Source organism: Dipodomys merriami, unplaced genomic scaffold (assembly GCF_024711535.1).
Source record: "Dipodomys merriami isolate MVZ:Mamm:240054 unplaced genomic scaffold, mDipMer1.0.p SCAF_10, whole genome shotgun sequence".
In the NCBI taxonomy this organism is placed as follows: Eukaryota; Metazoa; Chordata; class Mammalia; order Rodentia; family Heteromyidae; genus Dipodomys; species Dipodomys merriami.
Genome location: NW_027202271.1, coordinates 9,526,994 through 9,541,055, shown reverse-complemented (window position 1 = coordinate 9,541,055; position 14,062 = coordinate 9,526,994). Strand labels below are relative to the sequence as shown.

The window sequence follows — 14,062 nt, the reverse complement described above, 5'->3', positions numbered from 1 at the left end:
AATATTTATAGAAACTTTAAAATATTTATACCTGAAAAAGCAAAATGACCACTTTTAGTTCTGTTGCTTAATAAATAGAAAGAAAAAAATGTACAATCCCTTTCTTGTTCTTTTATGTTTTTGTTTCAATCAAATGATCAAATAAACAGGCAGCGGGTTCTTTTGATTTTGGTTCTTGTTTTCGTTTTTTTTTTTTTTTTTTCTGGCAAATGTAGGTACCATTAAGTCTACTGTCCTTGGTTTTGTCTAGAAGGCAATTCATGTTGCCGCTTTGTCCAGAAAACAGATTGCTAACTTGCATCCTCCATTGTTCTCAATAGGCTAACCTGTGCCCCGTGGTCCAGATCAAGAGTGTACACTACCTAATGTCACGTGACACATCTTTGCCTGCCTGCCTTCCTTTCTTGTTCCTGTTTCTCTCCATCCCCTTCCAGTTTCCCTGAAAAGCATTTACTCAACAAATCAAATGCTCTGCGTAAGTGATGTATGTTTCTTCCTAAGAAAACTCTTCAAAAGAATTTTTGTATGCGTGTGTGCCAGTCCTGGGTTTTGAACTCAGGGCCTGAACACTGTCCCTGAGCTTTTCAAGGTTTGAACCACAGTTCCACTTTGGGCTTTTTGGTGGTTAAAAGTTTCATGGACTGGCTTCAAACTGTGATCCTCAAGATCTCAGCCTCCCGAGTAGCTAGGATTACAGGTGTGAGTCTTTATGAAAAGATAATAAAATACTAAATTAAAGGTTTAATGTAGATTCTACTTTCACTGTATAAAACAATGAAATGTACCATATACATTTTTCAGATGTCAGGTGAGTTTCACTAAATATTAGAACTCCAAAGGAGAAAAGAGAGAAAAACAGAGTAATGTTCAGGTGTGGGGTCCATCTCCAGATGTTGAATGCCTGATTTGAACCTATCTGTGTGAATATCTATTCACATGCAGATTGAATTTGATAACCCTGTCTTTCAAACCCATGTTTTACAGTTTAAATTCTTTTCTGTTTTAAAGTTCAGTAAAGCTATTATTACTACTTAATTTCCAACACTAAATCAAATTCAATTAGGCTTTTTTTTTATCCTGTCACTTTGAAATATCCATGGAAGAGAAATAATTAGAAAACTGGCATTGATCATAATAAAAATTGTCTAGTTCACTTCTAGAGAAAATAACAAGCTACAGTTGATTTGGTTATTTTTCAGGTTATTACTCATTGATAAACTTAGCATTTGCAGAATAGTCTAAAATATACTGATGTGTTTATATGCTAGAAAATTTTAACCAAATAAACTGTTTTTAATTCTGAGAAATAAAAGAAATACAGGTAATTCTTTCCTTCCTTCCTTTCTCCCTCTCTCCCTTTCTTCCCTCCTTCCTTCCTCTCTTCCTCCATCCTTTACTTCAACACAGGTTCTTTTTTACCTTGCAGTTAAATCTAGGACTTGACACTTCTAGCAATGACTGGAAGGTTTGCCAGGCTCAGCCTTCACTTTATTCTCCTACCCTTTATGTAGAAGGGTTCTATAGCCATTCTGGAAAATCTCCCTTCAAGGCTGTACACAAGCATGTGTTTCATGGTTCTAGAAAGAAATCTAGCACAAGTAAGTTCACAGCCTGAGGAAGTGGGCTGAAGAAGGAAAAAGTACACTAATACTGACATGCTTCAAACACTATAGCTCTCTTTTCTCTACAGTCCTGGCATTCTAGAACACCCATCTGGTGCACTCACAAAATTGAAATTGGAAAAGCAGAAATGAAACGGTGCATCTGTGTGTGTGTTTATGGCCTATCGGTCCTTTCGAAAAACATTTCTTGAGCATCTATTTTTATTCCTTTTTCCAAAATGAGTGCTCGGAACGTAACCGTGAACATAGTTGGATATCCCCAGCTTCCATTCAAGGAGAGAAGGAAAGTTCACAATGAATGACCCAAAGATGATGGAAATAGAAATTATTCATTATAAAATATTTCTGAAGAAATAGAATGTGTAAGAAACAAAAGCAAAAAGTTGTCGTTCAAATGACAAATGTGAACATTTATCACATGATAATATAACAGTTGATAATAATATAATTATTTGATAGTAAAATAGTTACAGTACAACAAGCACCCTTAGGTGCTAGTAGATTGTGCTTGCCAAATTTCAAGAAAACAACATTAAAGTTATGTACAAGTTTATAAACAGTTATAATCATCACCTCACATTAAAACAAAGTGACAAGCCAGGCACCAGTGTCCTATACCTGTCATCCTAGCTACTCAGGAGGCTGAAATCTGAGGATCATGGATCAAAGCCAGCTCAAGCAGGAAAGTCCCTGAGCCTCTTATCTCCAATCAGTCACCAACAAGCAGGTGAAGTTACCTGATAAAGGGGTCAATTGTGTCACGTGACTGTGACATCATTTCATGGTAGAAGCTTTCAATCTACAAACAACACTCTACTAATAATATGACAAACCCATGCAATGTTCTGTGAAAATCAGGAGGAGATAGGTTGTGTATGGCCTCAGAAAACCTTGAGCCCTGTCACTGTCATGACTCATACTAATTGGCACCATTGAGAGTAAGACAATACAATGTACCAAAGGCTAGGGAAAGGGGACTATTACCCATAGATAAACGAGAAGAGCTGGTACTCAGGCTTGAACTCAGGACTTGGGTGCTCTCTGTTAGCTTTTTCACTCAAGACAGGCTCTCTAACACTTGAGCCCCAGCTCCACTTCTGGCTCTTGGGTGGTTAATTGGAGGTACAAAGTCTCATATTCTTCCATGTCTGGGCTGGCTTCGAACTGTGGTCCTCCATTCTCAGCTTCCTGAGTAAGCTAGGATTCTAGGCATGCACTTTTATTTCAATCGTAAGAATTTATTTAACAACAGCAGCAACAAAAAATAGTGACCTTCACCTGGTAGGATACATTTTTGTGTTTGCATAAGGTCTCCTGAAGGCTGAACACCTCTCAGGGCTACACAAGCAAAACTGTACCTGCTAGCGCTTGATATTCAATAGTGTAAAAGCCCCCACCAATAGTTCTCAGATTGGTTGATATCAGTCTTGTTTTAGGGGGCTCACATCAGTCCAGATATTGTTTCAAACTATGGGAAAAAATTCATTATTTCATAAAAGAAAAAAATCCTCCATTTCATAAATACATTAAGAAGCATGCCTTGATTATTAATGGGGACAGTCATTGTTTTCCCATGGCAAGTCATTCCCATCATTGTTATTCAATTCATACGAAGAATTCCTTCGTACATGAAGGTCAAAGCTTCCTGAGCCGCCTCTCATGAGGAAAAATATTATTTTTTAAAATGTTATCAATGCCCACATATGTAGACGTATAAATATTGATGTGGACATTTCCTGCCCCTCTAGTGGATAGAAGTGAGGACTGAAGCGATGTGCTTTGGGAACACTTGCTGCGTGACTGCACTCTCAAGGCAGGAGAGCTCAGAATTTCCTCTGCTATTTCAATCCCTTAGTCTAACTGGGGGGGGGGAGGTGAAGAGAAGAAGTGGGGGGAATGATTCTAAACCATATGCCAAAAATAATGTGAATGGTTAAACCTACACCAACATGATTATCTTGACTCTCAATTCAGTCTTAGATTTTGTTTTTGTTGCTTTTTTTATCCTGGTCCTGGAGCTTAAACCCAGGGTCTGGGTGCTGTCCCTGAGCTTTTTGTTCAAGGCCAATGCTCTACCACTTGGGCCACAGCTCCACTTCTGGCTTTTTGGTGATTAATTCGAGATAGGAATCTCCTGGGCTTTCCTGCACTGGCTGGCTATGAACTTCAATCTTCAGATCTCAGCCTCCCAAGTAGCTAGGATTACAGGTGAGCCACCAGTGACTGGGTGACTGGCTCAGTCCCCAGGTTTGGTTGTTTCTTTCTTTGTTGTTTTTTTTTTAATAAAGGAGTAATCTGTGTGTGTGTGTGTGCGCGCGCGCGTGTGCGCCAGTAGTAGGCCTTGAACTTAGGGCCTTGGTGCTGTCCTTTAGGTTTTTCTGCTCAAGGCTAGTACTCTACCATTTTAGCCATACTTCCAATTAAAGTAACAATCTTGTTATCAGAAAAAAAAATTATCAGGTTTGCTGATAGAAATACAAGGCATTAAAACAGTAATGATAGGATAAACTGTATTGGAAAGAGATCAAGATCATGAGCTTAACCACAGAGAGAACAGAAAAGTGTGGCAGGAAGGTTACCCAGAAAGGATTCAAATAGAATCTACTTTTTGCTTTAAAAAAATCCTAGCTACTCAGGAGGCTGAGATCTGAGGACTTCAGTGGAAGCCAATCTAGGCAGAAAGGTCTATGAGACTCTCATCTCCATTTAACTAGCTAAAATCTGGAAGTGGAGGTGTGGCTCGGTGGGTAGAAGCAGCCTTAAATGAAAAAACTAAGGAACAACATACACAGGCGGGGTTCAACACCCGGTTCCTGCAAGAAGAAGAAGAGGAGGAGGAAGAGGAAGAGGAAGAAAAATGGGAGAGGAGGAAGAAGAGAGGAGGAGGTAGAAAGAAGAGGAGGAAGGAGAAAAGAAAGAAGAAGAAGAAGAAGAAGAAGAAGAAGAAGAAGAAGAAGAAGAAGAAGAAGAAGAAGAAGAAGAAGAAGAAGAGGAGGAGGAGGAGGAGGAGGAGGAGGAGGAGGAGGAGGAGGAGGAGGAGGAGGAGGAGGAGGAGGAGGAGGAGGAGGAGGAGGAGGAGGAGGAGGAGGAGGAGGAGGAGGAGGAGGAGGAGGAGGAGGAGGAGGGGGAGGAGGAGGAGGAGGGGGAGGAGGAGGAGGAGGGGGAGGAGGAGGAGGAGGAGGAGGAAAAATAGGAGAGGAGGGGAATGGAAGAAGGAGGAGGAGGAGAAAAGGAAAAGAGGAAGAAGAAATAAAGTCACAAAAGAATCAAAAGAAAATAAATAGCTTCTGTATCCATTGCTGGCATAGCCAACAAATAATACAATGATTTTGTAAGCCTGATTTTGTAGATTCAGTTTTAAGTTTGGAGCTAATCTAGAAAGCAATACACTTCTTCAGTTCAGTTGACTTCAGCATTGGTTGGCTGGGAGGAAACTTCCCCCGAAACAGTGTGGGATGGCCACACTCCTGGGTCACCAGCTAGGACACGAGAAGCCCAGGCAAATGAGGTTTGATAAATGACCTGTCTTCGCCACCATTTCAAGGGACAGGGCCGGCCAGCAGCACTCTATCTATTTATATTTCAGCATGTTAAGCTCTATCACAGGGCCACACATGCCATCTTTACACACAGATATGAACTATTAACCCATTTACAAACTGGGTGAACTTGGCCTTTGAAGACAGTATGGGATTTCTGGAAGGTGACAGGTTCAGTGAATAATTCCTTTTTTTTTTAAATTGTTTTATGTTTTGGTCAGTTGTGGGTCTTGAACTCTGGGCCTGGGCGCTGTCCCTGAGTGCTTCAGCTCAAGGCTAGCGCTCTACCACTTGATCCACAGTGCCACTTCCAGGGTTTTTTTCCTAGTGGTTTATTGGAGATAAGAGTCTCATGGATGTTCCTTCCTGGGCTGGCTTTGAACTCTGATCCTCAGATCTCAGCCTCCTAAGTAGCTAGGATTACTGGCGTGAGCTACCAAAGACCAGCAAGAATGGAAATTTTTTTTTGGTCCAGTCGTGGGGCCTGAACTCTGGGTCTGGGCGCTATCATCAGCTCTTCAGCTCAAGGCTAGTGCTCTACCACTTGAGCCACAGCACCACTTCTGGCTTTTTGCTTATGTGATGCTGAGGAATCGAACCCAGGGCCTCAGGCATGCAAAGGAAGCACTCTACCACTGAGCCACCTTCCTAGCCCCCAATAATGATTTCTGAACTCATCTTCAGTGTATGTGTTTGTCCTGGGGCTTGAACTCGGGGCCTGGGCACTGTCCCTTAGCTTCTTTTGCTCAAGGCTGGTGCTCTACCACTTGACCCACAGCTCTACATCTGGCCTTTTGGTGGTTAGTTGGAGATAAGAGTCCTACAGATTGGCTGGCTTCAATTCAAGACCCTCAGCTCTTAGCCTCTTTAGTAGCTAGGGTTACAAATGTGAGCTAGTGCTATTGGTAATTTCTGAATTCTTGATCTAGCCCTCTTTTCCATTTTATTGAGCAGACTCACTGTAAAGTCAAAATTACAATCATAGTTAATTTAGAAAAAAAGATTGAAAATTTCAAAAACATCTTCCCAAATTTTAAAGATACTATATTTTTCAACTTCTGTGTCTCTCTTTGTTGTGTGTGTGTGTGTGTGTGTGTGTGTGTGTGTGTGTGTGTGTGTGTGTGCATGTGTATACTGGGGCTTGAACTCAGGGCCTAGGAGCTGTCCCTTAGCTATTTTGTTCAAGGCTGACACCCTACCACTTGAACCACAGCTCTACTTCTGGCTTGTTGGTGGTTAAACAGAGATGAAAAGTGTCACAGACTTTCTAGCCCAGAATAACTTTGAGCCACGATCCTGAGATCTCAGCCTCTTGAGATACAAACTAGGATTACAGGAATGAGTCATCGTAGCCCACCTGTGTCTCCTTCTAAGCAGCTTTTCCCAGTGGAAATGGACATTTTGAAACAAGGCAGCCTGATCTCGATAGCTACTCTATTCAAATGGCTATTTCTGGTGATAATAAATAAATCATATTTGAAGTTTCCATCTGAGTGTTAATAAAATGTGATACGCCTGGTTATCTATTCTGTTAGCATCTGAAAAATCAAAGGGACAGGAAAGGATGCACAAAACCTTTGGCTTCAATAGTCACACTCCACTCAACACCAGACTACATGCATTGAGAGATGTGTCCTTGCTTGATTTTGTTATCATGAATATGAACATAGAAACCTAGAAACATAGCTACAGTGCCATTGTCTAGGCTGTCAATGTTTACCTAAGTCTCATTATGCAGTGCTCTACTTAACCCTGTTGAAAGATAATCCGTGGCTAAGTAAGAACTGCTCCTTGTTCCTTGAAAATATCTGTTCTGGGTAAAAAGCAAAGAGATAAATAAAGATAGCAGGGCCTCTGCTGTGTACCAATGAAAGTTGGACATAACTGTAAAAATATGCCCAGTCCAATCTCATTGGAGTCTGGTATTATTACCTTTCTTTGTTAGGTCTTCTCATTTTCCAGTGAATGGCCTAGCAAAGCAAATTAACTACAGTCGTGAAAGGTGTCAGTGAAGCATTCTATCTTTATGAGAATTCCACTCTGATTCTTTTGCAAATAGATGATACATAGAGACCATCTTTAAAGTTAACTAATCTAATGGTTCAAAACAGAAGTTATTCTCTTAGCAGATGAGCTCAGCATGAAATACGGGTTGTTTATTAGTTGCAGGCTTATAATAATAAAATGTTAGTCATGTACAACAGATGAAAAGAATTCCTAAAACTCTATTATCATTAAGTTCATATAGTCAAGGTGGAAAAAAAAATTCCCAGAGAGGTGATCTATTTTTAAAATCCTGAAAGAATTTTTCCTATGGTCTTCTAAGCCAGGCAAGACTACCATTCTGTTAGTATTCTGCTCAGCTTTGGTCCTCAGCTCCACCCACACCTGGGCCCCTCCCATTCCATTCCTGGAGTTCCCTCCTTACAGCTGGCCCCTCCCTCTCTCCGCTCAGACCCACCTGAATGCCCATCTACCTCACTTTCTATCCCTCAAGACCCTCCTGCTACTTGATGGGGACAGAGGCCATGTGCTCCCTCTTGGGGGAAATATGGCTCCTCTAATAAATCTTACAATAATTTTTCTCCCTGTGCCTGCCTGCCTCTGCGTGGTGCCCTGGGATGGATGTGTGGGATCCTCCTCTTTCACATTCCTTACCTGGAAATTGTGTCAAAAAAATCAGTCTTGACAAGATTATTGAGAATTGCACAGGAGAACATTTTTTGCTAAGAAATCTTTATATGCCTGTAAGCTCAAATACACACATTTGTTTATTTCTAGATAGGTAGGTAGGTAGATAGGTAGACTGATAAGTAGAGATGTAGCTAGATACGTAAAAAGATACATAGATGGTTAATTGATAGATACATTCCTATATGATAGAGACATAGATATGTATAGACACATAAATGATACATATATACATGAATTTAGATACATTGATAAAATTCATGGATGATAGGTGGATTCATAGATGATAGGTAGAAACACAGATATATAGGTACATAGATACATTGATATACATACATACATGGAAAGATAGATACATATGTTGATGATAGATTGATGATAGTAGATAGATAAATAGATAGATAGATAGATAGATAGATAGATAGATAGATAGATAGATAGATAGATAGATAGATAGAAAGATAGATAATCTGATAAATTTCTTTCCGAGGTTTCATAGATATTCATAAAATCTCTGGTCTTATCGGTATTTATAAATTTGTTCTACTCAAAAGAAAAGTAATGACTATATCCCAAACCATCCAAATCAGAATCTTTCCAACATTATAAATGTTTCTTCCATGTGAGATAGGTTTGAAAATGAGAGAAGTTAAAGTTTTCTTACCATCCAAGCTGTGACAAAGTCTCCCATCCAGGTCCCTACTGCGGCTAATTTCATGAAACTCTCATTGCGGATGCCCATATAGTCTGTAATGATATACGCTCTGTGGAAACAAACAACAAGGCATTGCCCAGACTCAGTGAGCTAGTCAGTCCAAACTTCCTGCTTCAGCCCTCCTGAAGGACTGTTTCCCTCTGGATAAACTTTCTCCCCTTAACATGTGTCTCTCCCCACACTTGTTGATACATTTGAAAGGCAGGGAAGAGTTTGAAGATATGGGGGTGGGTTTCAAACTCCACTGCAAGGCTGGGTTGTGACTCTAGCAATTACCCTATGCATTTTACATCTGAGCTGCAAGAATGACAACAGCTTCTGAAAACTAACACAGAAATGGCTCAGTCATGACAGCATTTCATGCTCACCCAAGGCTGAGCAGAGCAAAAAACAATTCTTGAATCTCAGAACTTGAAAGGGGAGAGAAGAACTAACCAGACTCCAGTTCTGTCAAAATCAGAATTACTGAAAAAGGGGGTTGAGCTAGGCTTCAGATATAATATCACTCTTGAATAGTGTTGTTTTAAGAATATTTTCTGCAGAGTCAAGCGATGTGAAATTTGGTCTGGATGTGTGTGATTGAAATTTCTACTGATATAACAATACCTGGAATATTCAATCTTATCATTTTATTTTTGTACAGCAAATTCTTGTTCGCTTCTGATATGAACAGATCAGATCCTTCACAACTCAGAGATTCATCAAAGACATGGCCAATTGTTAAATATCCATATAAAAGGTTGCGGTGCCCTATATTAACATTTTATTTTCCCATAATTTTTGTTACTAATTATTGTTTTTCCCCTTTTAAAATTTCTCTGAGAAAACTGAGAGAGATTCAGGGAACGGCCAACAGGCTCAATCAATAACACATAACTAATAAATGGTTATTAGGAGTTATTTTTCTCTCTTTCAGTTTTTTAACTCTTGGGATTTTATTTATTTATTTATTTTCATTTTTTTGTCCTGGTCATGGAGCTTAAACTCAAGGCCTGGGCATTGTATGGTCCCTGAGCTCCTCCCGCCCCCCTCCCGCCAAGGCTAACACTTTGCCACTTGAGACACAGCTCCACCTTTGGCATTTTTGGTAGCTAAGTATAGATAAGAGTCTCATGGTCTACGCTGACTTCAAACTGTGATCCTTAGATCTTAGCCTCCTGAGTAGCTAGAATTATAGACATGAGCTCTTGACAATAGACTTTTTTTCTTCTTTTAATTTTGTTCCTTTTTAAAACATGATAATACCTGTACAATTTGGAATGCTAGTTAAATTTGATTCTTCCAAATTAGTTTTACATTCAATCATATTTGTTATCTACTAATATTATGAAAAAAGTGTGTTTGTAAGTCACTGAGAGATACAACATACCAATTCAGTCTTTCTTTCTGCAGTTATTTTAAGTGGTTTTGTTACCCCCAAAAAAGCAGATACTTAAGTTGTTTCAGCTAACAACAAAAGCAAACTTAAAGTCATAAAATAGTTAATTTTCCACACATTTTGTTCACTTACTTTAGAAGGTCTATGTAAATAGGTTGAGTTTTCACCACAAAATTGTAATACCTAATTCCATGAATTTTCATAGCAGCTAAAGACTTGTAACTATCATAACTGATTGCTTACAATGTTCATCTTAAGTACAGTGTCTCCTCCATGTAGGCATAACAAAATGGTTTTTATGGACATAAGATTAACTTTCAGAATTTTTGCAACTTGCTTAAAGTAAGCATCTGGTAAATAGTCAACATTTAAATTCTAACTGTATTGACCCTCAAATACATACATTTAGTCATTATGCTACACTTTCTGTATTTGTGAAGATGTAATAACACAGATCTACTTTCCCCCATGTATTTTGGTAGACATGGTAGATCAACACATTAATACCTTTAAAGACAGGTTATAATAAGTCAACAGCAGCATGGAGAAACATCGGCTTCTCAGAACCACCATGAATTGGGTTCTTAATCATTGTAGAATCACCAATGGAAATAGATTTTATTTGAACACTCCCAAGATATGGTGGATAACAAGGGTGACTTCATTCAGCACTACCATCATTGGACAGCTGCCAAGCGTTGAATTCCATGTGTTCTAGAGTATTTGCTCGGGTAATTGCCCAGCTCTTTAAAAACATCTATTATGAAGATTACGCTCAATATCATTTTCCTACTTGTTGGGTTTGCCAATGAATTCTAAAATACATTAGGGTAGGATGAAGATGTCAGTGTACATTATTTGTGGCTATGCAGAGATGTATCGGAGAAAGCAACATTCTAGTACCTCAGTATCTAAAAATATAGATGCCTGGATACACTTATAACAAATAAATGATCCAGCCAAGAATGACTAAAATTAATCTAAATAAAATACAAAACTTTCCCCCTTAAAAAAATTAAAAAAAAAGAAAGACCTTGAAAAAAAATCTGCTAAATGAATTCAGTCAGGCCCAGAAAGACAAAAGATCAATTTTTCTTTCATGCAGAATCTCAAATTAATTTGTAAAGATATAAACAAACATTTTAAGGTAGTAAGCAAGTATACACAAATGTAATAACTGAATTATGGTAGATTCAGGAGAGAACTTAAATGGTGTAATTCCTTAGAAAGACTAACTCATAGTGCAACAAAATAAACACCAGGAAACAAGTAAGTACTCAAAAGAGAAAATGGGGATCAAGGAGAGAGGAAGAGAAGAATGAAGAGAAAAAGCAGGGGAGAATGCAGGTCATAAAATTCAAAGCAAACCTACAAAAGGAAGAAAATTGAGGAAAGGGTGGAGTTGGGAGGGATGGAGGAGAATGATAAAAGAGGTGACATTGATCAAAGCTCCTTGTATTCATAAACTTCTTTGTTGAATGGCACATCCTTTGTACTACTTCCTAAGAATAATAAAACTATATTTTAGGAAAAAGAATTCATCTAGATAACATTAAGAAATATCTTAAAGGCATTACAGAGCTGACATGAAGACCAGAAAGTAAAAAGATACGGTGGTGGAAAGAATTATGCAAAGGGCAGAGTCAGTGAAAGGCTAACTGTCATTTCTCAGAGGACATTTTCTGGCTTCACCTGAAAAGCAAGAGGATAGGAATGTGTACTAGAGAGATAATATTGGAAATTTAGGGAGGCAAGATTCAAGAGAGAAAGGAAAAATCCAAATGAGACCATGACACACATGTGACTGGCCTTCCCAGACACTGAACAAATTCTGAACTTACTGGGGGAGGAGGCCACAAAACTAAGTCTCACAAGAGCATTTTGTCGGTTGGCAGCGTCAGGAGGGGGTCCCTGGAGTTCAAATTTTGCTACAGAATATGGTCTGAGAAAATACGGGATAGGTAGACCAAAGCACAAAGCACAGATGAATGGATCCTTGACGAATGTAAACCATATTTTATACACGTATTTCGTGGTTCTGTTTTTTATTCTTTCTCCCTAGTAGATGAAAGAATAAGCCTTTGCTATAAAAAATAAGATATCTTCTAGATACCTAGATCCTGTATACATTTTTACACGTGGCATCTATCCACTATTCAAGAGTTACTAGGATGTCAAGAGATAAGACCATATCACTGAAAAACAAGAGAAAAAAATAACCTAAAAGAAGAAAATAAGTTCTAGGATGACAGAGTAATCTTTGGGCTATATTCTTCAGTACTCAGAATACTTGTTACATATAGTAATTGATGAGTAAACATGGGATAAACTTAGAAAATTATGGAATGATCAAATGATTCATTTATATTTCCATATGGGATGGGTAGACCTGTGAACATCAAACCTTAGTAACATCAATAAAATGAGACAGAATCATTAAGAACATGTATACATAAGAAGACACTAAAAACATTACTAAATTGTTTGGTTTATTCCCTTTATTTTCTCCAACTACTTTTCTAGCTCCATGACCACAAGATAGCTGTTCTAATTCCCCTAGAATGAAATATCAGCACAAAATAACTTTTTTCTTCCCTGTGGTTACAGTCACATGGTAAGTATGACTTGTTGTAACAATGCAAAAGAGAGACCACATAATTTATGAAAAAGCTGCTATCTTTAAAAGTGAATAGTGATACATAAAGGCTACTTGTTATTCATATTTTTTGCTGCTCTGAACAAATATCAGGAAGAGGTATAAATATGCAGACTTATCATAAAAATTTTCAACATTGCCAAAGACAGAGTATGCGCATAGTTTTATCAGCAATTTTAGCCAATTTGAATATCATTCTAAAAAATGAAATTGTGAAGTTTCATATACCTAGTGTTGGGAGAAATGATTCAAATCTATGTTTTGCTAAGAGGCACTATTTAAAATTTTAATTTCAAGCTGGTAACAGGTGGCTCACACCTGTAATCCCAGCAATTATTAGGTGAGATATGAGGATCATGTTTCAAAAGCCAGCCCAGGCAGAAAAGTCCATGAGATTCTTGTCTCCAATAAACTACTCAGAAAAAGCCAGAAGTGGTACAGCGGTTCAAGTGGTAGAGCGGCTAGCATTGAACACAAAGAGGCTCTGAGTTCAAGCCCCAGGACAAACAAAATAAAGTAAAGTAAAATTTTAGTTTGGCTTGGTATTTGGTTATTTCAAAATGCTTGGTAAGAAATGTATGCATTATCCTGCCCACGTAATTGTAACTCCTCTGTACAGTATGTTCACAAATAAAATTAAATTAAATTAAAAAAATTTATATATGTTGATTTTATTTTCATTTGCATTTTAGTTGTTATTTTCACTATTTGTGGCTCTAAAAAATCTTGCCAATACTCTAGCCTTTCAGGGTAAGTCTATCATTGATCAAGTCTTTAAAGATCCTAAACTAATCTCTTTTTAGAATCTAATGTTCTTTTTTATTGTTTTCTGGAGATTTCAAGCTTAACTGTCAAGTCCATAACAAATGAGTAGAAATTCTAATATATAATATCTGGCATAAATTAACAGTTATCAGACCAGCTTAACTACATGAGCAACTAAGACTATCATACCCCTTGAAAGCTATGAGCTAAATGACTATACCGAGCCGAAACTCACACAAAATGAATGATAAGACTACCACTGAACTAATCAGTCTTACAAGTGAGAGAAATGGCCACTAACAATAAAAAATTCCAGTGCACTGACATCTACTGCTTAAATTGAAATGGATGTAGTCAGGGCCAGCTAATTTAGGCGTTGAGTCTTTGAAAATTTAATAGGAGGCAGTTCAGATAGATCATCAAACCCATATGGATTCCTGCTTCACTAAAGATTCCATCTTTGGCCAAGTGAACTCAGATGGACACAAATGTCTCAACCAGCCATGCCAGAGCAACATAAACAATATGGCGGCTTCATACACATGTAAGTCACGAGGAAGGAGCTGACTTACATGAGCACAGACCTACATTAATCAGACATACTCTAACTCACACAAAACCTCCAAGTATTTTCAATGCATTGAGATAATAAAATTGTTTCACTGCAAAATACCCAGAAGTAAACTAGTATTTATT

General features: G+C 38.2%; 1 protein-coding gene across 3 annotated transcripts in view; it reads right to left on the bottom strand.

Moving 5' to 3' along the window:
* The window catches only part of Tmem117 (transmembrane protein 117), a 376,216-nt gene that overhangs the window by 179,770 nt on the left and 182,384 nt on the right, over window positions 1–14,062 (bottom strand). For all 3 annotated transcript variants that reach the window (XM_070039317.1, XM_070039328.1, XM_070039323.1), the window contains exon 4: window positions 8,517–8,616. In XM_070039317.1, the coding sequence (XP_069895418.1) occupies window positions 8,517–8,616 (100 nt within the window). The remainder of the gene's footprint in view (window positions 1–8,516; window positions 8,617–14,062) is intronic.